Source organism: Pieris brassicae, chromosome 11, assembly GCF_905147105.1.
Source record: "Pieris brassicae chromosome 11, ilPieBrab1.1, whole genome shotgun sequence".
Lineage (NCBI taxonomy): Eukaryota > Metazoa > Arthropoda > Insecta > Lepidoptera > Pieridae > Pieris > Pieris brassicae.
This window is the reverse complement of record NC_059675.1, coordinates 5,342,697-5,369,115: the sequence shown is the minus strand read 5'-3', so window position 1 is coordinate 5,369,115 and position 26,419 is coordinate 5,342,697. Positions and strand designations below refer to the sequence as shown.

The window sequence follows — 26,419 nt, the reverse complement described above, 5'->3', positions numbered from 1 at the left end:
TAATTTCTACATAATACTTACTTTTTATAATAAAACTATTTTTGCAAAATTAGAATATTTTCCGATTCAGCATAGATCGGGTTGAGAAGATCTTGTTTAGATTGAAAGTGAATGTATATTGTCTTGAATCGTTAGTGAAATTTTAGTTTTTAAGAAAGTAGAAACCTAAAAAATATATTTTAATAACAAATCAAAAACTGAGAGTTGTGTATAAAAAAATCTGTAACATTGTAACCCAAAGTCACATATATATAGTATAATTATGAATATTGTTAACCAGTATGCTAGTCTACATCCTATTTTAATACATTGTAGTCAGGCGTCAAAATATCTAGCTGAATTCAACCATTGATGGCAAGTGGAATTCATTGGAATGGAAATAATGTGAGGAACAGAGCGATACCCACTTCTCAAACGAGCGCTGCGAGTGTTTGCCTAAAACTGACAGATGCATCTAATTCCAAACATACTAAACTATTTAGTAGCCTGCTCAGAGGAATCTCAGTGCATTTGCATCTTACCTCACATTAGTTTATCTGTTAGTGCGTTCATAAAAATATTTTTAAAATAAATATATGTATATCTTGCTGTATTTCAGGTGGCCCTACTAATATGGATATCCAATTGCTGGGGTTTTATGGCTCATGTTATGTTTGTCCCATATCATTTATAAAGAATATACTTTGGAATTGACTTAGAGGTTTTCTAACACGCAGGTCTTGGTTTGGATTTCCAGCAATTACTGTTATAACGGTAATATGCAGTATAGCTTATATTGAAAGTTCTTTTTTTACATTATAATTATTTTAAGATCTTTCAAAGGAAATTGGGAAAATATATACTAAATATCCCACACAAATTACCCCATGTTAAATTTTTGAAGTGAAACTTCTTTAGGAACTTCTCGGCGTTGGAGAAAAGTATCCCGTCACATTTTACGGTTACGCGCCACCTTTTCCTTGTCCCTAGTACAGTTGATTCGAAGAGATTCGAAGCCATTAATAACAAAAATAAATATAATAACGATAACAATGATAATAATAAATCTATTAACAATTAATGAAATTCTGTAATAATTTTAGAAGTAATATGGTAAAATGAAATAATTGTATTATTTGTATTCATGTCTATGAAATAATAAAAGCCAGTTTGCTTACTATACTATAAATGATAGTAGCAAACTGGGCAATAAATTAAAAAAAACCTATCATAAACTTTGTATAGAAAGCGATATGAATTTAATTAGCGACGTTAATTACTAGCTTTATTTCTACTAAACAATAACGTCTGTTCAGTTATGATTACACTTATTACTCATATAATAATCAGTCTCAGAAACGAAACACGTAGAAAATGAACAACTCATTGCCTAATTTATCATAACGTATACGAAAATTAGGTCTAATTTGTACAAATTGGCTATTATGCACTAAATATACAGTCAAATAATTAGACTGTATGCATTGTATGTATATTTATGAATAAATAAATAGTAAGACTATTTTTCTCTTTATTATGGTTAAAATATAGTAGAGTATTACTGAATATATATTTATTGTGACACAATACAAATTTCGACGCCTGGAATAATTCAGCAAACTTAGTTAAGTACATTTATTTCATAACGTGAATAACATAGCCATACATAATATTTATAGTACGTTAAAATAATTATTTAAAATTACCATCAAATTTTTTTATGTTCCGGTAATATATCTGAAAATACCAACAAAGGAGTACCGATGGAGAGCATTGCTTTGAACGTGACGCCTCTGGCACTAGATGGGGCTTTTAACAGGTAATTGTGTTAATAAATTTCGACATACGGCACCTACGTTATTAAATGAGCGCGAATATTCTATTAAAATTTTCATAGATACATTTATTGCTCTTACCGTAATAATGTATGAGCTCTCTGACTTTTTGATTACAAATTGTAATAATATGAAACAAGCAATAAATACTGCATATTCATAATGCATAACGTACTTAGTAAATACCTAATAACTAAAACAAAAGGTATTGGATGTCACAACCTGTTGTATTCTACGAATACGAGTGTTACGAATATGTGTGAAAATAAAGTGTGAAATTATTTATGTATTTTAATTACCCTTTTTTGCACAAGAATTACATAATAATATTAACGATAAAATAAGATTGGTACAACAGGCGGCTTATCGCTACTATCTTTTCCAAGACCAATTAAATAGTGCTAATCTTTATTATTGCTATTTTTATAATTAAAAAGATCAGTTAAATCCTTATATTAACATAGATAACTTGTAAACTTACTAAAACAGCGATAAAGAAAAAGCGAAATGCAATATGTATAATACGAATACAAATATGCATTTTATCAGCGTCAAATAGCTTTTGTCTTAATCACTCTAGTGTACCTTTGAAAATAAATAAATGCGACAAGACTTTTTACAGCAAGATCCTGAGTGAAATGCTCACTTCCAATAAACAGGAACTTGGGATAGTAGGTGACGGTTTTTTTTAGGAATAAGTTATTAAGATATAAATGAAATCGGTGTGTACTGAGTAGCGACGTTTCTTAGTTGGATATGGCCATTCATTGGTACGATATAGGGTTGATGCTTTGCATGAAGTTTATACTCCATTATGTCAAATCCACATTGATACACTCGACACAGACACGAGACTTACTGTGAACTACGACTCCTGGGTGTCAAATTATTAGATATTTTTGACGTATGGAAGTGACACTTAGTGAGCAATAGTTCTTCATCTTACCCTTACAGGCACTAATTCACCATTATTTATGTTTATCATATCTTTATAAATTTAGAGAACATAATTAGAAATTCCTAATTAATACCAGCCAGGTACGGGTAACTTTACCCAGGCGCTGTTTATATTATTTAATATATAATTATAAACGTTGGTTAATTCCTTGTAACTGTGTCTATGAGATAGCACATTGGCCAGTAATTGAAACTCGGACATCTTTGATATATCGCTCTTTTATCGAATTCGATAGACGCAATAACAGACTGTTGATTGCTTCCAAGTGGACTCGGGAGATTGATTATTTTCTCGTTACGCTTCCTATGTCCCACTATTGTTTACGCGCAGACATTTTCTCCCATTCTTTTTAAACACAATGATAGATGGTAGATGACACACGTTCATACTCACCAAACCTTTTTTGACGACTTAAGCTACTTCGTTGTTGATATGTTGTCGTTGCGAGCGCATGCAGGTCTTAGAATATTTAAAGAATGTTAGCGAATACCAATAAAGACACTAGATATTTTATCGGACGCTCAAAAGGATTGGACAAAGTTACACTAAAAATTTCGCTTGCAGTAAAACCCTTATCGGATACATAAAATGATTTTACTCATAAACTGGGACGCACAGTTGGGTAAAAATATTGTTACAAATCTGAGTAAATAATAATGCCAGCCTAACCTCCCGTCCGCTGCTATCCAAAGCCCATAAATAAACAGAAACTGGTTGCCCTGTTGAAAAGTTGGGTAAAAACTCACAAACGTAAAATTTATAACCTCCATCCAGATGTGTTTTAATTAACCGGAACGAGTAACCAAATGTACCGTAAATGTCTATATGGCTCAGTGGTTAAAGTGGTGTAATCGCAAGGACTTCGTTTAATGAAATAATGATTGCATAGAAGAAAAATTATATAATGAATTTTGGAGTAACAAGTGACAATTAATAAGTTTAACAACTTGTTCAAATCGAACACAGAATCGCAATTCGTTCGCCTTACATTTAATCCAAAAGTTTTGTTTGTTTATGAACGAAAACCAATTTGCATATATTGTTGAGCACATGCGTGAACAGAGGAGTGTTAGAACGAACTTGTTCGTATAATGAAGACGAGTGAATCTGGCAATCCGTCTTACCTCCGCCGCAAACTTGAGAGAACCGCACCAAATGGTTTACGAAACTTGGCTTCACACTGAACTCCTTTATTCCCCAAAATATTCATGATTTCGTCGTGTTTGTACATTAATACTTTTCATATATATATTATAATTTAATTCCTTTGTATTATTGAGTTATTGATTTTTGATGTCATGTAACATTTTTCTAAGGAAAAATTATTACATAATTAGATTTACATGCCCACTGATTTGCCATACATATGTAAGAAAATCGTTTCACGTTGAAAATTATAAGGACTGAAATAAATTGTTATCTTAATATGTATGTAATTAAAATGCAGTAATTAACCACTTAAACATTTATTCATAATATTTTAGAATTCAATCAATAATATACATCAGGAACAAGTAGCATTATATTTTTACATGATAAAATTTCGATCAATCGATAAAAAAAAAATTAAGAGGTTTTCTGGGTTCATACGTTCGCCTATGTACCTGGTGCCTATGAATTAAATGTTTTAATAATTTTGCTGACATAGTTATAAGTATTACTCTACTAACAATATATGGACATATAATGGTCTGAATTAAATGATTTTATTTATTTATTTTCATTGAAGTGAATAAATAAGAAATTATTTGTAAAATTTAATAATAATTTTAGTTTCAAAATTTAAAACAATAACAATATTTCACAAAATACTTCACGAAATTCTCAAAAATACATAAACAATCAATATATTTTACAGCACAAAACACCACTTTATGTAATCAAGCAATTTACAATTCTCCTTTTTAAATAATTTTGAATATATGTTGTATTTATGACAACATTAAATGTCTAAATAGTTTTATTTACAATATATCTATGTTTAATTCTACGTATTTTTAATATCACATCCATTATTAGATTTATCTACTTGGAGCCTTGTGAATTCACAAATATGGGACTTCTGACAAGCTATTCGTGGATTTTTTTACTACAAAATCATTTAGTAAACGGATTAATTTCTCCTGCTGTTTCCGAAATTGAAGTAAGTATGAATCGCGATTCTTTACTAAGAACATAATTAAATAACGAACGAAGCAAAACATCAGTAATCCATTTGCAAACGCAAGTAATTCTAAATGAAAAATCGTTTATGAGAAAAAATCTAGCCTTCCCAAATCGGGAATTTGTCGGAATTCTGAGTTTCCTACAGATGAAGTAAATTTGGTATAATCAATGGTTGTTAATTGTTATGATAATATTATTTTTAAATAGGAATAATAATTTTGTTCGTGATTCTTTAATACCTTGCAATGAAAAATACTAAACTAATGAATAGTTGTAAAGTAGACTTAATCTTTAAAATAGAACTTTGATTAACACTCGTTTTTGAATTACTCATAATATTTTTAACTTTATTACTTGCATTTTGCTGTACAGTATTAGGTGTTGACTCGTATAATGATCTATTATGATTTTGGGTTATATTTTCGAAAATATCAGTTACGGCTTCGTCTTCATCATCAGATCGTTCAGCTGACCCAAATTGATTGTCAGGTCCTTCCATTGGGGTTGGGTAGTCGTCGCCCTTGCTCGAAGGACTAGAGTTGTTTATAACATTTCTTGTTATTCCTGATAAAATTGGTATTTATTTGTATTATAATTAAATCTCATAGTCAACTATCTCATTGATAAGAATATGTAGTTTCCAATAATACTACTCACAGATTTAAAAAAAATAACAGTTTTAACATTAAGAATAATTTTCTTATTTATAAGTCTCCTACTTATACCCATATCTCAAAAACTACGGAAATATTATTACTTTTAGTTTACGAGAAATTTGTGAACAAAGATTCATATATATGTATGAAATACAGCACATACATTTGGAAGTCTAAAAATGTAATCATATTCAAACATTATGCAATTCCAAACTGACAACCTCCCTTTTATGAAATGATTATTTAAAGATTATATTTTAAATAAGATGTACCTTCTGCTTAACTATATATTACGTTATTTTAACAGTGTACAATTTATTTTAAATGTAATATTTATTTCACAATTTCTCAATTTTTTATATCAATAAGTTGGAAAAAAAAATATATTGTAAGGTTTGTTGGTTATGGTTGTGACATAAGGTTATGTATCAGAGTCAACATACTTATAGCATTAAGCGAAATTACAAAAAAAAAATGATATAATTATATAAACCTCGAAATGAAGTACGCAAATGCCTATTATTTGGATTGGCTATTAAGGTCATCTGATGTTGCAATATTAGCCTGTTGGTACTATTGCAAGATTGGAATAGAAATTACCGTGATATTAGTTGGTTTTAGAAGTGCAAATATATTTGTTTGGATTAAATGTTGTTACTTTAATTTCTTTTAAACTTTTATATAAAACAAACACACAATTGTTAAACAAATGGTTAAACAATTATATAAAAATTTCAGCCCCCAAAAAGTTTATAATTTATGGGCCTTGTAAGGATGATTCAAGTTACTACCATATTATTTCCATACGTGAAGTATGCTAACCATCATAACGAAAACCGTTAAGTCTACGTTTTATGTTAAGACCGTATATAATACTAGCTTAATTAGAACTTAAGAACGGTGATGGCATAGCATGAACGTGCGACTCTCATCTCTAAGCTCATAGGTTCGAACACGGCTCTGCACAAAACTTTTCTTTCTATATGAATTCAACACTCGTTCATACAAAGAAGGAAAACATCGTGAGAAGACCAATATGCCTTTTATATAGAATTTTTTAAATAGAATTAATTTAATATGAACCTATGGTGCCAAAATATACATTAACACATACCATATATTATATACTCATAAAACATACCATAAAGACGTATGGTTCCATCAACTTCTCCCAGGGAGTTTTTTGCTATGCATTTGTATCCTCCTAAATCGTTATCCGTGATGGCTCGTACCACCATTGTCATACGGCTCTCAAAAGAACTGAGTACTGTAGTCGTCACTTCGTACTTGCTGGATGATATCACCATATCATCTGCAATAATGTATATAATATTACAAGCGGTTCAGTATAATCCTGCAGGGTACTATCGCCGAGAACTAAGGCTTAATAATTGGCACTATCTAACAAATTGCCGATACTATTAATTAAGACCTGACTTTATATAATCTGATATAAAACAACAACAAAATCTTGCCAGTTTAAAAAAAAATATGATTGATGAATTTCGTGAATATGAATGAAGTGAAGTAAGAAGGGCAAAATATTTTGTATCGGTCTTGGATACCTTCTTTATCTGGGAACGAAACAAAGTATGGTCGATAAAGTAATTACAATAAATTATATATAGCTTTATATACACCGTTTTATAAATAAAACTATACAAATAAAACTAATAAAACTGTAAATTTTTACCTTGAATTCTTAATATAATCAATAACAAAACAAAAAAATTAATAGAAGATGTAACTAAATTATATATAAATTAAATATTATAAGGAATGTATAACTAAGTTTGTTATGAAAGAGCTGGAAACCCTGACACAGGTAATTTTTTTTAGTTAAAAGGGTTCCCAAATCTTACACATTGTAATGAAATTGAATAAACATATTTTATTATTACTCTATTTATCTTTTACCTCTGCATACACGTATTTAACTAAAAAAGGTGCCAAGTGTTTTCATGAGATAAGAATAAATGCAAACATTAAAAAACCTTCAATACTTAAAAAAATATTTATTTATAAGACTTATGTGTGGCAGAATATGCAAAATTTTGATTCTACCACCATATTATTGCATTAAATAATTATAAAATAATAAATGTCAAACTGTGATTAAGAGATAAGCCGCTGTTGCGATTTCACAATAACAGAATCAGTGTCTTTCATAATATGTTAATATATGAGCTAGGAGTTCATTTTAATTCTATGTCAGTGATTTAACATTCTATTTCATTTCAGGACAATGTTTTTCATGTAAACCTTAAATAGTAGCAATTTGCTACTTTAGTCGAAACAATTCAGTACTGGGAGCTTCGTAAGCTCCAGTGTCCGTTGTCCGCAAATGATAAACAGAAGCTCCGGTTGAACGCATTGTGCTCGTTTCAAATCTTTTGTACTTTGCCCTCTACAGTTTCACACAAATCCTGCATGGAATTACATAATATATTATATTCGATGTTTCTACGCAAAGTGACTACAAAATTCTTTAGGTTAAGTTCGGTACTATCTCGTTATCAAAATTAACAATAGATTATTAAAATAACAATATGCCTTGATTATAATCATATTCAAAGTTTACTTATCAGACGCAGAACTTTAAAGGAAAAGATAAGAGCGGCAATGTTTTGCCTAATCTTAATTTCGATCGAAACTTCAGTTTGTTTACTCTCGAATGTTCTCGGCTTTACGACGTGCGCAATGATGGCCTTCGAACGAAATTAACAAGCCTGCGCCTCCACTTGTTTCATAACAAGAAATTTCGTCTCAATTAATGTCTAAAATAACAATGTAACACTCTTAATTACGCTCGAGTGAGGGCTGCTTAATTAACACTTACATGTCAGAGGTCCTAACATAGATTGATGACAAACGTAAATGACAACCTTGTTCCGTTCGCCCTTTGGATAGACGGGGGCTGAGTAAAGCGCAAGTCACTTCGAAATCGCAATAAAACAAAGGTTTGATCGACGGCTTACTACGCGGCCGCGACCCTATTATGATCGCAAACAACTTTAGGGCTTTAATGCGTTTTAATAATTAGCACTTTGGCTTTTTGTTGTCATCAGCTATTCAAATTTGGAACATGTACTTTGGTTCCTTTAAAACGACATTAATGCCCATACAGTATCAACAATATTTCAGAGAATATAAAATCTAAGTATAATGCATATAGAAGACAACGGTTTCTAGTAGGTGTGAATAACAATGCTTGAGGTAAGTATCGGCCATTCAAGTTGTTATGACTGTAACGAGCTCCCGAGTGTTTTGTAAACTGTGTCACGTAATGGAATAGGAGAAAATGATGCTTTTCAAATGTACCAAAATTTCAGCGCTATTTAATGCGCATTATGCTTATGTAAGAATGTTAACAGTTTACAGGTTTTAAAATTTTATATACTGTTTTACAAATATTTTAAAATCTCAACTCTAAGTGTGCTGAATTGAATGACTACATTTTGGCTGTAGTATTATTATTATCACATTTATGTGATACAATTATCCTTATAAGCATTTTCTCTCAATAAAACATTTACATACATTTATCGAAAAAAATTCTAACGATACTCTATAATTACAGAAAATCTTAAATTGAGGTATCCATTCTATTTTATTGCAACTCCACAGGGTCTTCCAACTGCTCGACATCGTCACACAAATTGTTCCCCGTTAAAATAATGCGTCACACTTGACCGGATAACGAACCCCTTGAGGACCTGGCACTCTCTAACCTTTTACATTAAAGTGCCGTCATTTTGTATTGTCACTGAAATATATTGCCTTAGATATTCTTTTAAAACCCGCAGACGTTATGCCTTTTATCATCGGAGATCGAGCGTAACACAGTTATTAGACGTAGACCCAAAACCTTAAACGTTATAACGAACAAATTTAAAAGATTTATACGTATATTGTTATTGAATAAAAATTACCAAACTCGTCCGTTTCGTATGCTCTACAGCAAAAATGGCCGTTTAATACTGTAAACCTTGAAATATTTAAGTATCTAAAAGATAATGTTAACGTAAGAGATAAAAGCAAGAACAATTTTTAATACGTTTTATTTTTAGTAATAAAAATATTTTGTCCAGAGGAATTACATAGTATTGAAAACGTACAAATGATCTAGCTTATTTTTATCAATGTAAGCTGTAAATTCTGTACAATTGAAAATTAACCCGTAAATTTTACGCTACTGCTGAGCTGAAAACTTTCTGAAACCGCCGTCGGCTATGCGAAGAAATATTATGAAGTAAGTCTGTGTAATCTGTAGCAAGCATACACCAAGCTTTTCTTGTGAAAAATAAACTCGGAAACCAGTATTTTTATTATATATTCTTATTATCTTTATATTGTACGAAAAAATAGCAACATTTATTATTATGCAGCAAGAATACGCATTATTTAAATAATATTCTAAATACGTTCTATTTTGCATTGGCAAGATTTGCGCAGTAAATAAGTGCGTATATACAACAAAAAACAATATGATCTGAAATATTACAATTTCGTGAATAAGTAATAGAATGATTTGGGGTTGGTTACGTGCGCAGATTTTCTTGACACATTGTTCTGACTAAAGTATGCTGCGAAAATGTATTATTTTATTACATAACTTTAGTTGGTTTATTTTACGCCCGAATAGGTGCTAATGGATATTTCAGAGGGAATCCCAAGAAGTTTTATTATCATTCCACAGTGGTAAAGTTTCCAAGATGTTATTGGAACACATTCTCGTTTTATGCACTCGAGATTACGAACCGCAGCTTCCGTGACCAGCTTGATTATTGAACTATCCGCATTTTATAGTTCTACATTTCATCTCGACTGTACGCTTTTGTTTTGAAAATTGCTTGTAATATCCAACATAAAGAAGAATGGACTAGCATTTAGGGTTTCATTTGTTTTTAATGGATATTTAGGTGCAGAAGTTATTTTAAAAAAATTGCCAGCTATTTTAAAACTATGCTTTCATTAAAGTGAATGTCATCATTGCAAACATGCTTAAAGGGTACTTTTATTTAATATGAAATACGTTAGTATCAAATTAATACGCCGGTCCCTTTCCACAATCAACGTCCAAGTCTACTTGAACCGACGGGTACTGCTAGAGACGATGGCAAGAGACCGGTCGGTAAGAGTTTGATTCCATGGAAGGTGGGCCGGGTGCTGGTATGAGATACAACCTGTTCAGACACGCTAAGCTGTGAAGCGGCTGAAAAAACAAAAGCATTCAAATACCGGGGATACTGGAGTCTAGAGCTCCAAATATGATTTTGTACCAATCGGTGTCGAAACGTCCGAGGGTTCCTAGCGCTAAAAGGCTTTTAAGGAAATAGCAAAAAAGCTCGAGATCAAAGAAGAGCTGGCAGCTACCTCGGACAAAGTTAGTATTGCTATTCAAAGAGGGAACGCCGCCAGTATCTTTGGAACCTTGCCTAAAGGGACTCCTTATAATAATATATTTTAATGTTAGTTATTGTTCTTTGTTATATTAATTTATGTTAGCTGTATAAACAGATAAGCGCTTGTCTACGATTTTTCTGTTTGTTGTGTTTAAAAAAATTATGTACCACAAAAAACGGTTCGTTGGCCGTTGATACATAATCTTATACTAGAATAATATGTCCTGAGTACATACCTCGTTACAATATCTTCTTACCAGGAAGAAAGGCACACAATATTATCAGCCGTAAGGATTTGGAGAAATTCTATTAGTTTGGGAACAAAGAGAGGTTAGACTGATGCTAATACCTTGCCTTACGATAGTTCTTAAAAACGCACTAAACACTCACTATAAAATTCTAAACAGTGGACGTAACTATTATCAATTATAATTGACAAAAAGTATATATCAAAATAAAAATGTGTCTAACGTAACGCGAGTAAATCTCAACAATTGGCTTAACTAATAAATGTGACGATCGGCCGAGAAAAAATATTTGGGATCACCCTCATCAAAAATTATTAAATTGAAATTATGTATTTCAAACACGTAATTTCACTGTTTTCGCAGTGGACGTTCAAAATGGAATAATTCTTCCCATCATGGCAACATTTGACATTCATCTAGTGGTAGTAGTAGCCGTATTTTAGGCCTTTCTCGATACATAGACGTGCCACCATACCGAATTTTAATTTAAACCAATAGCTTCTTAGATTAGCGCGTTCAACTTAATAAACAAACACTGTATAATATTGGAATATGTTGAATACAAATTGTCAAATCAAAGCTTCATACAAAAAAGACAAAACTATACATACATAGGTATGTATAATTATACCAAGACATTGAAGAAACTATATTAACACAATTGATTACAATGCGTAAGTTGCGTTAATTCTGTTCGTAACAACTGTCAACTGAGAAAACAGTATAATGTAAACAGTTGTAGTTAATAGTAAAGCGATAGAGTCACGATAGTACGCGTGTCGGTCTGTCCAGTTTCTTGAGCGGAAACTTAGCGTATCAAAAGCTTGAATAGTTCGGGAATGTTTGAACTGTCGACAAAACTTCACTCCGGCTTTCAAAACGTCTACTAAGTATTCATACTACGGTAGATAAGAGTTTATTTATATTTTGTATATCAAATATTTTATGTGTTTTGTGTATTATAGAAGCTATTTATTTATTTATTTACTTATTTCCTATTTTTACCGTAACTTAATACTTATACAAAAGAAAACTAACTAAAAACATTATGTAAACATAACAACTAAAAACTTAAAATCCAAACCATTTTATAACTAATTATAAATTATGCAATTCCTGTGAATTCAGCCAGTGTGCAAATAAAAACATGTGTCTCACAAGCAATAATATTTGAGTGCGCAAGAGTGCGCAAGTGCGCACGTGTAAATGGTGCTTCCTTAAGTAAGTTTGTATGCGCCTGAGGCACTGCCAGCAATTGCGATTGCTTACCACGCCGAGAGTGATTATTTGGCACACGCAGCCCCAGTCTCTCCAACATTTCCGCATTATATATTTTACCTCTAAGGACCTTATATTATATTTATTTCCAACACACAAATATACAGTACTTACAATATTACATAGTAATAAAAATATTAATTAAAATTGATAAATAGAAAAATAAAATGAATTTAAAAAATTGGTACTTGTGGCAGTGTACCTTTAATGCTGGCAGCTTTCGTCGCTGTATTGCAATAGTTGTTGAGCGAGGAAAGCACCAGATCTGGGACACCGGTACTATTTACCAGGCGTCAACATAAATATTTAATTAGCGCCTGTGCATTTGAACAATATCAAAGTTGGAGGAAAATATGAGCCGTTTATTATTTTCTTTTGTGTTTTTCCGAGGGAGACGGGGCTAACGTGTCCACACAAGTAGCATCCAAGTAGTAGCAGCACACATATTAATTTTTTTTTTCCATTTGTAATAAGTTTCGATTTATTTCAAGATTAATGCCCATACGTATATATTAAATGGTGGTAGTTGCTCACGCGGTATTCTGCTTATGACAGACATTAGCCGTCCAGGAATTAGATTAAAACTTATCGCTTTAGAATTCCCGTTTGACAAAACCAACACGTTTTTGATATATGGGAGATATACAGAAGATACTTAAATGACCAGTAAAGTACAGATCAAACAATATTATATTTTAATTTATTGCATTATATTAACACATCTTTCTCGTTTAGACACAATAATAAATTCACGGCATAACACTTTTAACTTCAGTCTTACTCTTTAAAATAAGTAACAGGTTCGTCCAGGATAATAGAGTGTCGTCTATATAATACATTCTTAAGATATAAATTATGAAACCTTTGTTGAGCCCCTCCGGAGGAGTCGTAAACGCCACATTCATTGAAGTGGAACTAATAAGCATTGTCTTATTTTACCACAATAGGTCACTTTTCTTAAGTCATTAACGTCTTAACCGTAAATTAAATCTAATATCTCATTACTTGCAAGCTAGGCCCCTCCCAAGATCGTCGCTTGCCAAAAAACTGGAAACAGAACGCGTGGGATAAGGAATTTAATTAATCTTATTGAACACACTGTATAGCGTTTAATAGGATTCTGCAAAAGCATTGCAGATGTTTATTAAAATAAAAAAAGTTATGATTACTTTATACCAGCAAATAAGTGTAGATAAAAAATTATATAATTTGCATACCGAAGGCTCCGAAATCACCGTAAAAATTAGTCAAAGTTACAATTAGCGTTAATGATAATAGGGGTCGTTGTCATAACAACCAAGTGATGGACTCCCGAAGGCACAATAAGCTCGCATTAATTAAGCCGCTAGACACGAAAAGGGCTTTCTTGGAGCATTTGGCCCTATTATTTTTGTAAACTTGTGAGAAGGATTACTCAAGACATTCCCATTTCTTTTTGTTTGAATTATAGGATGTCTTTGTACCGTCAGTATTTTTTAGACTTATAAGTGAAATTGATGCAAAAATTAGTTGAATTTATAATTTTATTTCTATAGCATTTTCTTTTTTCCCATCGTCACCGTGGCCACGCACGCTGAAAAGCACGCGAAACGTCGGAAAAAAATTTAAATTTAGAATTATGTATAAGGTTTTAATAATAATACATAGCTTTAATCCGTTCAAAAAGTGTTTTTCTTAATTTTATTTCTTCATATTATTTTATTACATGAATATGGGATACAGCTGACTGTTGTCAAATTGGCACCTATATTATTCTTGTACTAGTACTGTAGTAGTCTTAACTTTACTATAATCTACAAATAAAATTGACTTACTTGAATCTCGAACCCAGTAATTAATGGATCTAGGCGAAGATTCGACGTAACACTCCAGAGTGACGTCGGTGCCGAGAGGCGCTCCTACCAGCTGGTTCGGGACTTGAATGACTGGGTGGACTGTAACCAATTAAGTTACGTATATTTTAAGGACAAATTAATGACATTAAAACCAAGACGAAAACCCAACAGAATAATCAGTAAGTTGATTAATACATACGCTTATCAAAACAGATGAGTGCTGACATTACTAGTAATCGGCAAATACACAATCGTCGAGATGTTTACTTACCGTGTCTCATAGAAATAATATTTATATATACAAAAATAATATAATCAACGTGTTATAAAATAATAAATATATTTTTTTTATATAAAAGGTTGTTTAGTATGAAAATATGTTTCTTAACAATTGTTACAGCGATAACAGTTTTTACAGCGAAATATTTACCTAATAAATACAAAACTGGAGAGCTTCTGATGAAAAATAAAGCAATTACTGTAGAAGCCTTTTAAGCGGCGGCCAATGTTGAATTAAAATAAACAATCGTAATAACAATATGTTGATTGGTTTTCTATTGTAGTATTGAGACGAAGAATTATAATATAGCATGGTTAATATCTCTTTAAAATTGTTAATATTCAACATAGTAGTAACATGGTATCATGGTAGTTGACACTAATAGTGTCATACGCATACGCATGTATGGTGCGTACGAACTCTGAATTATTCTTTCTATTTCCAAATTACACTCGCTCGAGTTGTGAAAGAAATATAGCACCATACGAAATCGGGCATGCCTTAAACACCATAGGCACAAATCTTCAATTTGATGACCTACTCTTAAAAGATCCTATCTACTCGTACCAATTCTTAAAAGGCCGGCAACGCACTCGAAAGTCTTCTAGCATTGAGAGTGTCCATGGGGGGTATCACTTAATATCAGACGAGCCTCCTGCCCGTTTGTTCTATAAAAAAAAACTTACCCAGAAGGAATAATAACCAACATAGATGACAGAAATCTGTCCTAGCGTGACCTCGAGTTTCAATACGTGTCATAACGGAGAGCAAGTACAAGCCATCGGGAAACCTTTGTCTCTAAACGCATTACTATAATGACTGAAATGTATCGATATCATTTGGCAGCGCTTGCTTTTACTAACAGTTGATACACAATATTTTAATCTACAGATATATAATTAACAACTTACAGTGCACTTTAACAACCATCCTCTTGCTTACAGATGGTGGAACTCCATTGCTTGCAATACAGAGGTAGGCTCCCATATCAGACCGGGATATTTTATTCAGTGTAAGGATTTCATCTTCATATACAGCTACTAGTAAGAATATAAATACTTATATTAATAAAATATACAACTTGAAGTTATAAAGATTGTTATATAAAACCTCTTCTCTATTTAAAAAAATGTGAGCCGTCACGGGACGCCTGGCAGATGTGAAACATCGACATTATTTTTTAAAAGTAATATGCAGAAAAGAACATATTGTGATAGGAACTAAATATGTCATAATGATAAAATAAAATATTACGATTTTTTTCCAGATATCGATGACTATTTATTGAATAAACATTTATTTTCATTAAATACAAAAATTTACGAATTTATTTCAAATCGTGACTACTTAATTCGTTTAATCAGTGACTTCGGTAATAGTTATATTCGATGTTGCCTCTGAGGACGGTATTACTGTGACAATTGGTCGATGGTAACTAAAGTATGTTACAAATGTATTGGACATAACATTAGTAAATTTAAATTGGCTTCAATATATTAGTAAACTCAAGAATCTTAGCTAGTTATTTCAATATATTACTAAAATCGTAAATTATAAGTATCAATAATGAATGTTTCACAATAAATTTGTTTCAATAATAATTATTATTGTAACAATATATGGTATGCTATGGTATATATACAGTCTATATGCAGTAGTGTGTACGGTGTGGCGACGCGTCGCCACGGCAGAAATCGGTTTTACGTGCGGCTATAGATGTTTCACATCAAAAATATTATATTCTTATTTGTTGTTTTATATTCTTATTTTAAATACCATATTAATAACTCTTATTACTATATAATAATACTGTCCGTTTCAATATTGTTTCATACTTTTGCTTTTGCTGCCATTTGAAAACCGGATAACAATATCAGAGCCATCCTCTTTCCTCCACATTATACGAGGTCTGGGCTGACCTCGAGCTCGACATGACAACTTGGCTGTCCCACCTTCAGGTACCATGACATCACTTGAAGTTTCTTCTGCTATGAAATCAGGCGGGACGACCACATCAAGGAATCCCATCTACAAGTAATATAAAGGAATTGTTATAAAAACTTAAGTGTAGTTACTGTTATACAGTGTTCAGTGTTCAGTGTATCAGCTTTGAGAATTTTACAAAGCAGCTTAGAGAACTAAAAAAATATATATTTTGTTACATCTGGCATTTGCACCGGCATCTAATTTATTACTACTCATAAATGGCAAATAGGGTTTAAGCAAAAGTTCCTAAAATTGTCTGATTTCTGGCTCTAAAACACGGTTCGCTCGCGATGTTTTCCGTTACTGTACCAGCAGCGAGTGGCGAGTCCTAATTGGGCAAATAGAAAATTCTAAAGGATAAAGGCAGGATTAAATATTCAACCTCAGAGTTGAGAATCTCCTATCTGTAGCATCATAATATTTTACTACGTTAATAATAATTAAATTTTGTCTGAAAATTTATATTTAATCTATACGTAGTAAATACATTCTGTAGAAGATACCATGTAATATTTTTTACTTAGATCAGACTGTCCATCCGTATTAGTGGATAGGAGGAATTTCATTATAGCTTCACCACGTTGAACTCTAAGGTGAAAAGAATTACGTAATTAATTAAAGTCGCAACTATAAAAAGTTCTTTTATTATCAATAATGTGGATAATTTCAAGAACTTTCAGTTATTTACAAAACACTAAGTAACTGCGCAGATTTGGGACCGGTCAGGCAAAACTAATGTAAACTCACCAATTAATATAAGGTATTTTTTTGTATCGCCTATATAATATATTGAAATTCAAACTGACGTAAACTACGGTCTATCGCTATGAATTTGTATTTTAATCTAAGTTTACATAAAACATTGCCGGACTACCAATTATAACATTTACTAATGACGGTGTGACAATATAATTATTCATCATTAAAAAATAATACGATGATAATTTTCCTTTCTTTGTAATTCTTGAGTTAGTAGAACTAAAAGTCTTCTATACGTACCTAGGGTTCGCTTTTCTGCTACTTTTGTACTAGTCACTAGACTCATACAACTGTATTACTAACATTCTTAAAAATATTAATATATTTTACAACAGTCGTCCAACTTACCGTAACTTTGTTTATCATGCTCTTAATGAGGTTAGAGATTTTTAATTAGTTTTAGTTATTATTACTTTTTATAGTTATTAAAAAAAATTATGTTTGTTTAAATTTTTCCTTTGGTAGCTTCCTTATGTTCTAATATGTGTGTGTGTAAAATTTGTGATGTCATACATTCTTGTATAATTTTATGAATACACGCTGTTTTAGAACTTATAAATAAATATATAGTAATTGTACTCCATTCGTTCTTCCTTTTAACGTGCGAAAATTTTCAAAATAAGTAAGCATCTTCTAAAATAGTCACATAATATATTAAAAAGTATATTTGTGTGCCTCACGTGCTATGTATATTTCATAGAAATTCACACTATAATTCCCATTGTCTCATTAGCACTCATAAATTTCAGAATAAATTTTTGGTGTCGCCGAGACCACGCGTCCCGAGCCATATACAATAAACAGATATAAAAGTTTTGAGTTTATTTGAAAAAATAAAATCAAACGCAACACTGCGTACTCCTGAAAAGTTATTTATAATTAATATGTTCTGTTTATCAGTTTATATTATATTATTATACACATCTTATAAAACTAGAAAAAGCGCAGCGTACTTATGCTTACTCGTACGTAATTATGCTTACTCAAAGTCATTAAATTTAAACCACTTAAAACGGTCGATCTTTATTCAGAATGCGACGTCTTAACAGTCAAACAACTATACATAAGCAATATAATTATCAATCAACACCAAAAATTAATTTATGATGAAGCCATATTAAGTAGACGAACACATAGAGTCTGTCCCGTTATACAAACTAAAACAAGTTATATTCAAAAATACCAATGTTACACTGGCCCCATGTTGTACAATAAGCTGAATAAAATTCTGAATATTTATTCTTTTAATATATATGAATATAAATCAAACTAGTAGAATGGCTAAAAACTCAAAAATATAATGAAATAGAAAACTTGTTTGATAATATAAAATAACAAAATTACGCTTTTTAAAATTTCTAACTTCTGTCTGTTATATTGTTCAAAATTTAATTTAAATAGAAAATCTTAACAATAAATATTATTTTCCATACTTACCTAAATAACGACACTAAATTCATATCTCTTACCCAAGCTTCTTAGACTTAAAAATATTTATCAAAGTTTACACTTACTACGGTAACCTATTGCAACAACTTAAATATATTCTACATTCATTTAGTTTAATAAACAATAAAATGAATAAGCATCTAATGACAAACAACTAAACCAATTTCTTAATGACACTGGAAGGAACTAGCGTTTAAGACACTGGCTAGGCCTAGTTTAAACGCTAGTGCTCATAGAAGTATATTATGTATAAGGTGAACCAAAATGAATATTGTACTTCAACATTTCGTTGCCGTTATTGTATGTTTATAAACTTTAGAATATAAGTACAAAATGTAATATTTTTTTGAGTCAAATAAAGTTATTTTTTTATTTATTTATAATTAATTTTTTAACATTGCGTAGCCTTGGTAGGTCCGTTTAGTCGTCTCCGTTAACTGTGTCTCGAATGAATTAACATTGTTAATAATTAATATTCAGAATATAATGATCTGTTTATTTATCAGTTAGGGTAGGCCGTGTCTTTTTGCCTTTACAACTACTTAAACAAACCGCCTTTGTCGATTATGTGTATTTAAGTAAAATACATTCGTTAAATTTTATCAGACCCGGGAAATTTGATTATCAGCAAAACAATAGTTGTTTCAAGCATAGTCGTAGAAGGTTTTATAATTGTATTAGTATAAAAACTAATATTGATTTAAAACAATCAATAAAAAGATGCAAAAATATGTCTCCCGAACTGAAGTGTTAGGGGTTCCAAACATGTAAACAAAGCAATCAAGAGAGTGAAATATTGGTGGAGTCCATTTCAAATACTTTTTGTAACACATTGCATCAAGTGGCGTCATGCCGCGCCGACGCCGCCGTCGAAGCCTGCAGCTGCACTGTCGGCAGCGAGGATTTATGCCGTTATCACACCCGAGTATAAATTACAACGCAGAGCAATAATTTAGGAGAACTATACACGAATCATTACCCGCTGCGTTGCTCGCTTGCCGCCCGCCTGTAGTTTAATTCACTTTATCTCTTGGACGGTTAATGTAATCGCATTTTCTTTCAATTTATTGACTCCAGTTTCATTTGGGCAGTTTTATGATAGGAACATGCTTTTGTTGGCTGATTCACAGGCGTCTCGTAGTTTTATCCTATAGGGCTAAAGTTCCTTTTTTCGTTATCTAATTGTTTAATTTGTTAACTTTATGAATATAGTAGGAACAATATTTTATGTAAGCTATTTAAGTATCTAGATGGTCTCGATCGTAAGACAAAATGGTTATGGAAATATAAAATGAAAACATTGTAAGAAAAATTTTAACAGTGCCTAGTGTAATAAAGTAAAGTTGAACGCCAAGTATTGCCCGGAAATGAAAAGTCAGTGGAAATCTTATAGCACTTACAAATTCATTTTGTGGGCATGGATGATGAATGAAGTATCCCTAGTATTCGCACCAGTTGACATGTCACACAACGGTTTTTATATTCACGGGATTTTACATGCAGTACCTGCAATAATTATCGGCATACCCTTAATTTACTCGGAAGTTTGTGTGGCTCAATACAGTAATTCCAATGTGATAACAATGTGGGATTTTTTCCCTCTATTTCGATGTATCGGATACGGAACAATATATTTGGTCATCCTTAAAACACTTTACGTAATGGTTTTAACTTCTTGGTATTTGGAGTACACATTTTATGCAGCTTTAGACCCTCCTCCATGGTATTCTTGCGATGAATTTAAAGAAACGAAATGCATGGTTAAACGTATCAACGTTTCCATATTCCAACATTGCATAGAAGCGCAAAATTTATTCGACGACGATTGCGGAATGAAAACTGCTAGCCGATGCTTTTTTGATAGAGAGATTGGTGACAATAATACGCTTGAAAAGAATTGTGTATACGTTTGGAAAATGGTAATGGCTAATTTTGCATTGGGCGTGGCTTATTTTATACTGTTTATTAAAATAGAGAAATGCATTAAAGTTGTGGTGAGGTGTTTGGCAATTTACGTTGGCATTGTAATTTTCGTTTTGTTTTGTGTCGCATTGTCCTCAAGCGGTACTTGGTACGCAACGAAAATAACTATGAATTGGAGTGAATTCAACTACAAACATTGTTTTTACACGTTCACGCGAGGTGCCCTATCCTGCGGAACTGGATGTGGAATTATTGGTTTTTTATCTCGAGATGTTTCATTTCGCAGCCCGGCCACTATGACTTCTGTTACTATTTCTTTATTTTCCGTTTTCATTTCGCTGGTACTCGGTCTTATAATTTTCAGCGGAATAAAGACGATGTCGTACTATCACGGCGAGGAGGAAAGTGTATTGGAAATGGGTGAAAGCATGTTTTTCACACCGTTTGCCTCTGTATCAGAAATTATGAGTTATTTCGAGTCTGTATCTGTTTGGGGCTTCTTATGGTTTGCTTTAGTTTTTTTCTGTCTTTTTATGAACTTGTGGATATTGATTTTATTTCTTAATGACATTTTATATTATAATATTAAATTTGCTCAAAAGTACTCAAAAGTAAGTTTAGCTGGATTAATATTATTGTTATGTTTACTATCATGTCCATTCTACTGCTCCGACCTTGCGAGCTCCCTTGCAGATACATCTGATATTATTCAGCTGATAAGTAGTTTTTTCTTTTCTTTTGCTATTTATTGGGTCTACGGATACAAAAAACATAATATTGATATCATCTTCATGATAGGTGTTAAAGCTAGTTGGTTTTGGAAATTAGGGTGGATGGTAAATCCTATCTTACTGATCTTCATGCTTTATATAAAAGTAAATAAATTTATTAGTAGAGATTATGAAAATACACATATAATAAAATCAATTATGGTGCGCTCAGATTCATTGCTAAGTTACAGTTTAGTCAGTATTTACATATTAATTATTTTTATTACACTTTCTATAGATATCCATCGTCATTATTTACAGTCTAATTTGAAGGGACTGTTTTTTCCAACTGAAAATTGGGGTCCACGAGATAAAATCCTATTTAGAAGTAGGAGTATGTTTGTACCAGAAATTATGACTAGAGAATTTTTGTATCGCCAAGTTAGGATTCGGGGCTATGGAAGATGCAATAAACCTGCGCAAAAGAAAACTGATGAGGTATTAGAAGAATTATCAATCGATAAATTAGAATGGAGTGCCTTAACCTCTAATTAAAACAAAATTAACTTTACAATACACCGTCAATGATTGAATCAATATTATGTATTTTTCATTGTATTAATAAATTTGTAGAAATATTTTACAATAAGTACCTACAGGTAATTTTAATCAACATATTATTATTAGTATTCTCAATTATAAACCATGTTTTGAAAATAATAATACAATTATTTAATTGAAACACACCACAAAACATAAAGGCCTTGGCTTTACAGTTAGGAATGAGCTGTGTTAGTCTCTCTCTCTTCTCTTGTTAAGAATATATTTAAGGGGATTTTCAAATAAAAATATCATATCGCACGCTCCATATCAACGTAAACAAAACCATAATAGAAAAAAAGCAAATAATTCAGTAAAGAGCTAAAGAATTGTTTATATCAAATACTTTCAGAATTCCAATTCCACAAATAAGAGGATTCAAAAAACATATACTAAGTAAATTTATAAACGTAAAGCTTTACCTGGCTTTTCATAGGGTCGGTATTGATTTGGCACATATATTTGCCGCGGTCGTCCTCCTGGACATTTCTAATGTGCAGATTCCATACAGTCTGGCCATTATGTGAAACACCCACCCTATGGTTATTTGTGATTACGTGGACATGTATCGCTTGTATTGCCTTTGTATCTGCTTTTACCCACCCTACCTGTAAATTTTACTATTATTACTATTGTACATTTATCGGTAATTTTCTAAACATGCTTCTAATAAAATACGTTGAACGTTTTCCAGACGCTCTTATTTCTTAACCAAAGTAGCTGGTATGTCAAAAAGTATTCGAAGAAAGACAATAAATAAAAATTTAAAGAAAACACTTTTTTACCGGATTGAAGCTACAGCGTGCGTGGTCACGTGGAAACGTCGGAAAATTTAAAATTATGTTAAATAATTATAATTTTATAATAATACATACCTTCAATCCGGTAAAAAAGTGTTTTCTGTAAATGTGTAAAAGCTATGTTAACAAAAGACTAAATAAATAAATAGTCAACAATAGTTTTCCATAAAAAACGATATATAGATAATCATTCTACCATGATGGATTTACTCTTTGATGTTCCAAACAAATGTGTGGGAAATCAAAGCTATATATTATTTCATCTATTTATTAAAAGGTTATAAGTCTATTAAGTCCTTTTGTATGTTTAAAAGAAAAATCTTAAGCTGATTGATTTCTCTTAGATATAAAGATTTACATATAAAATTATATAATCTAAGCATTCATTAAACATAAGCAAAGTAATAACTCACTCTATAGCCTCCCAAGTTTTGTACTAAACATCGAAACGTGGCGTCCCGCCCAATAGGTACAGTAAGGTTTCCTATCGGCTCAACAAATTCTGGTTGAAATGCTTCACCTAAAAACAGACTGTGCTTCAATATTATTCTAGTATAATTACTCTAAAAGTTATTCAGTGCACTTTCACGTTTGAACTGTGCACTAATTACAATACATGTCGATATACAACGTTCGCCATGTGATTTATGTTTGTGTACAACAGAAATTTTGAAATATTAATTAAACGTTTGTTATGAAAATTATTTTAGAAATATTATCGCTATGGCTTCTTATTTAGTAGTAGTATTATCACATCTACCATTTTTGTAAAAAATAATATTAAAAAATCTCAATTCTAAATTTAGTTTTTATCATATTTTTTTAAAGGGTTTAGAAATATAAAAAATAACAAGAACTTTTCATTTTCTAACCTGCAAGTTTCGAATCTAGTCCTAATAAAATAATAATAACGAGGTACAGGGACCCTCGTGAGTGCTTCTGATTTCTACACATGATTGTATTTGCCCATTGAACTTTAATATTCATTTCAACCTGAAAAAGGTGACAAATTATACTAATCTACATACAACAAAATTGCGTTCAATATTTTTTTGATACTTTTTTTGTAAGCTGTTTTTTTGTATTTCTATTACTGTTAGAGATAACAAAAGCGTTGTGACATTGTGTGAGCTCCGTAACACTGTAGAAATAAGTCGAACACATGTCTTTGCCTTTTTCGTTATTAATATAATTATATAATATTTAATATAATAATTATTTTCTGTGGTTGGATAAGATGGTAATATATTATACACTGCCTCTAATTAAAAGCCATGCAGGTGACATTAGAATATATCATTTAAAGCAGAATATAGAACCACTATAATGTCTTTTAACTGGCATAATAAAACATTTAAAAAAAAGTTAATGCGGCGACGTTATTAGACTCCTAATATTAAAAATCCGCTTTTAATTGCTTTCCACGATGTCCACAACATTAGCATTCTAAACATCACCGTTATTTGCATAATTGTAGTGTATGAAGAAACGTACACAGAAAAGCTATTTGTTTGCGCGATGTTTTTCCATTCACATAATGGCTGTGTATGTACATTGAAGCACTGAGGGTTGTCGATTGAAAATGTGTTAAGGGGAGGATGCGATCGCGCACCGGTAACTACTGTACGGTGATAAAGCCTGAGAAAAATTCGCGGCATAACCCTATCAATATGACGTTTGGTGAACATATTGGAACTGGTAACGGTCTCTCGCTCGCTTCACACATCTTTATTGAAAGAATTTTGATAAATATTTAATAGCATGAAGATTGTGGAATATGCATCTTTTCTAGAACCTAACTTAAAGCTTACTTGTTAAACTAAAATTTTGTTAATATTTGGGATAGTAACTTGACACGATGCTTTAATTTAATTGCTTTTTTAAATAAATTATTTAAAATGTAGTAAAAAAACAACACAATGGCAACAAATATAATAAAATCATAATAGGTTTAAATTTCTTTGAATAAGTATTTATTAATATGCTTCGAATGAAATCAAAACCGGTAAATATAGCATATAATTTATATCCAACTACATTCTAATATCCCTATCAAGTTTCAATGACAATTATAATTAAATTATCTCGATATGTGGCATACAGAGAGGTTTAATTCGAGATTGATAATTATCATAAATATATAGATATATAATAAGCATGTCGAAGATCTATTTGATGCAATTTGAAGACAAGATCACCTGTATTAATTGTTGAATATTAGAACGAAACTAAATAATTAGGAAATATATAAATATTTTTTTGAAAGATGGAATAAATAATCAGCTTACTTAAAGCTTATTTGACTTGGAGTTTTTATACAAATAACAATTGTGGTTTGCCGAATTGTGTTTCTACAAGATATTTTTAGCTGAACAAGAAGAACATGTATAGTGTAATTAACCATGTAAAAGCAGAATCAATTCTCTGTCTGAATACAATGTAGCTTTGAGTCCTTTACTAAGGCAATGTAAGGCAACGAAAATGAAGTCGGATGCTCTAATTGTTTAGACACTTCTCAGCTTTAACCAAAGCCGGCAACGCTTCATATAATTAGCAGAAAACCTTAAATTCCATCTAACCGGAAGCAAATATTTGACTTTTGATTAATTTAATTAAAGAGAAATTATAGCATTCGTGGTTAAAGGATGTGTATTTTTTGAATAAATATATCTTAATGTTATGATAATATTTAATTAATCTCATTCTATTGACCATAATTATACCAAAGTCTTATGGAAAAAATAGAAATTTGTAAAAAAGATATTTGTAGTGGTTATATCTGTTTTGTAAAACGGTCTTGTATTGGGATATAAGATAAAGAAACAAAAACAAATCATGCCTAATTAATCGTGATATTACTAAAATAACTAACTGCTTAGTTATAATAATTACATATGCCAATTGAGTACGCCTAATAGTTTTATTATTAAGATTTTGAAACAACTGCGCAGTATCCTATACTCTGATGATAAGACATCTATAAATAATTAATGTTCTAACATAAATTTAAATATAGCAATAAATTTATTTACTCATATTATGTAATATATACAAAAGTCGATATTATTTAGTAAAGTTAAACAATTAAAAGACAATTAACGTATTTTATTTAAAAAAAATGTTTACTGAAACATTAAGTATTGGGGTCGCTATTATATATTCATAGGCATATAACATAATTTTAAACAAAAAATAGTAGTTATATTTTTTGTTTGTTAATTGTATAATTATTGAAATCTTAAACAATGTAATAATATTAATGAAATATTAACCATGCATGTTACCGAACAAAAGTATTTCAAAAGTTTATCGCGAAAAATAAACAATACTGGCTATTATCAACAAATTAAAAACATTGTTCACTTACGTGTACTGCTGCTGATAATTTAAAAATGTAGAGCTTTATCTAAAGTTCGTAAAGATGTTTTTTATTCCTATACCGCGTGATAAGTTTGAGTCCCCGAGGAGCGTGCGTTCGGCGCTCGAGAGTTCGTACATACTGCAGCCGTTTGCTCATTCACCGCGTTCTCCTATCGTTATTCTTACGCAGAT

The 26,419-nt window shown here is 31.2% G+C and overlaps 2 protein-coding genes across 3 annotated transcripts; one reads left to right on the top strand and one right to left on the bottom strand.

Moving 5' to 3' along the window:
• Window positions 1–4,228: 4,228 nt before the first annotated feature.
• Window positions 4,229–26,400, bottom strand: LOC123716247 (lachesin-like). 2 transcript variants are annotated; one of them, XM_045671894.1, is made up of 9 exons: window positions 26,235–26,400; window positions 23,740–23,860; window positions 23,281–23,387; window positions 22,490–22,675; window positions 16,476–16,668; window positions 15,552–15,677; window positions 14,340–14,459; window positions 6,736–6,906; window positions 4,229–5,502 (listed from the first exon to the last, which is right to left on the bottom strand). In XM_045671894.1, the coding sequence occupies exons 2-9, from the start codon at window positions 23,852–23,854 to the stop codon at window positions 5,171–5,173; spliced, it is 1,350 nt and encodes a 449-aa protein (XP_045527850.1). In that variant the 5' UTR covers window positions 23,855–23,860; window positions 26,235–26,400; the 3' UTR covers window positions 4,229–5,170. The 2 variants fall into 2 exon arrangements, with proteins under 2 accessions (XP_045527850.1, XP_045527849.1); XM_045671893.1 differs by having other exon boundaries at window positions 15,552–15,680; window positions 26,235–26,399.
• Window positions 20,096–22,119, top strand: LOC123716246 (sodium-dependent noradrenaline transporter-like). The gene has a single exon (XM_045671892.1). The coding sequence runs from the start codon at window positions 20,202–20,204 to the stop codon at window positions 22,020–22,022; it is 1,821 nt and encodes a 606-aa protein (XP_045527848.1). The 5' UTR covers window positions 20,096–20,201; the 3' UTR covers window positions 22,023–22,119.
• Window positions 26,401–26,419: the final 19 nt, after the last annotated feature.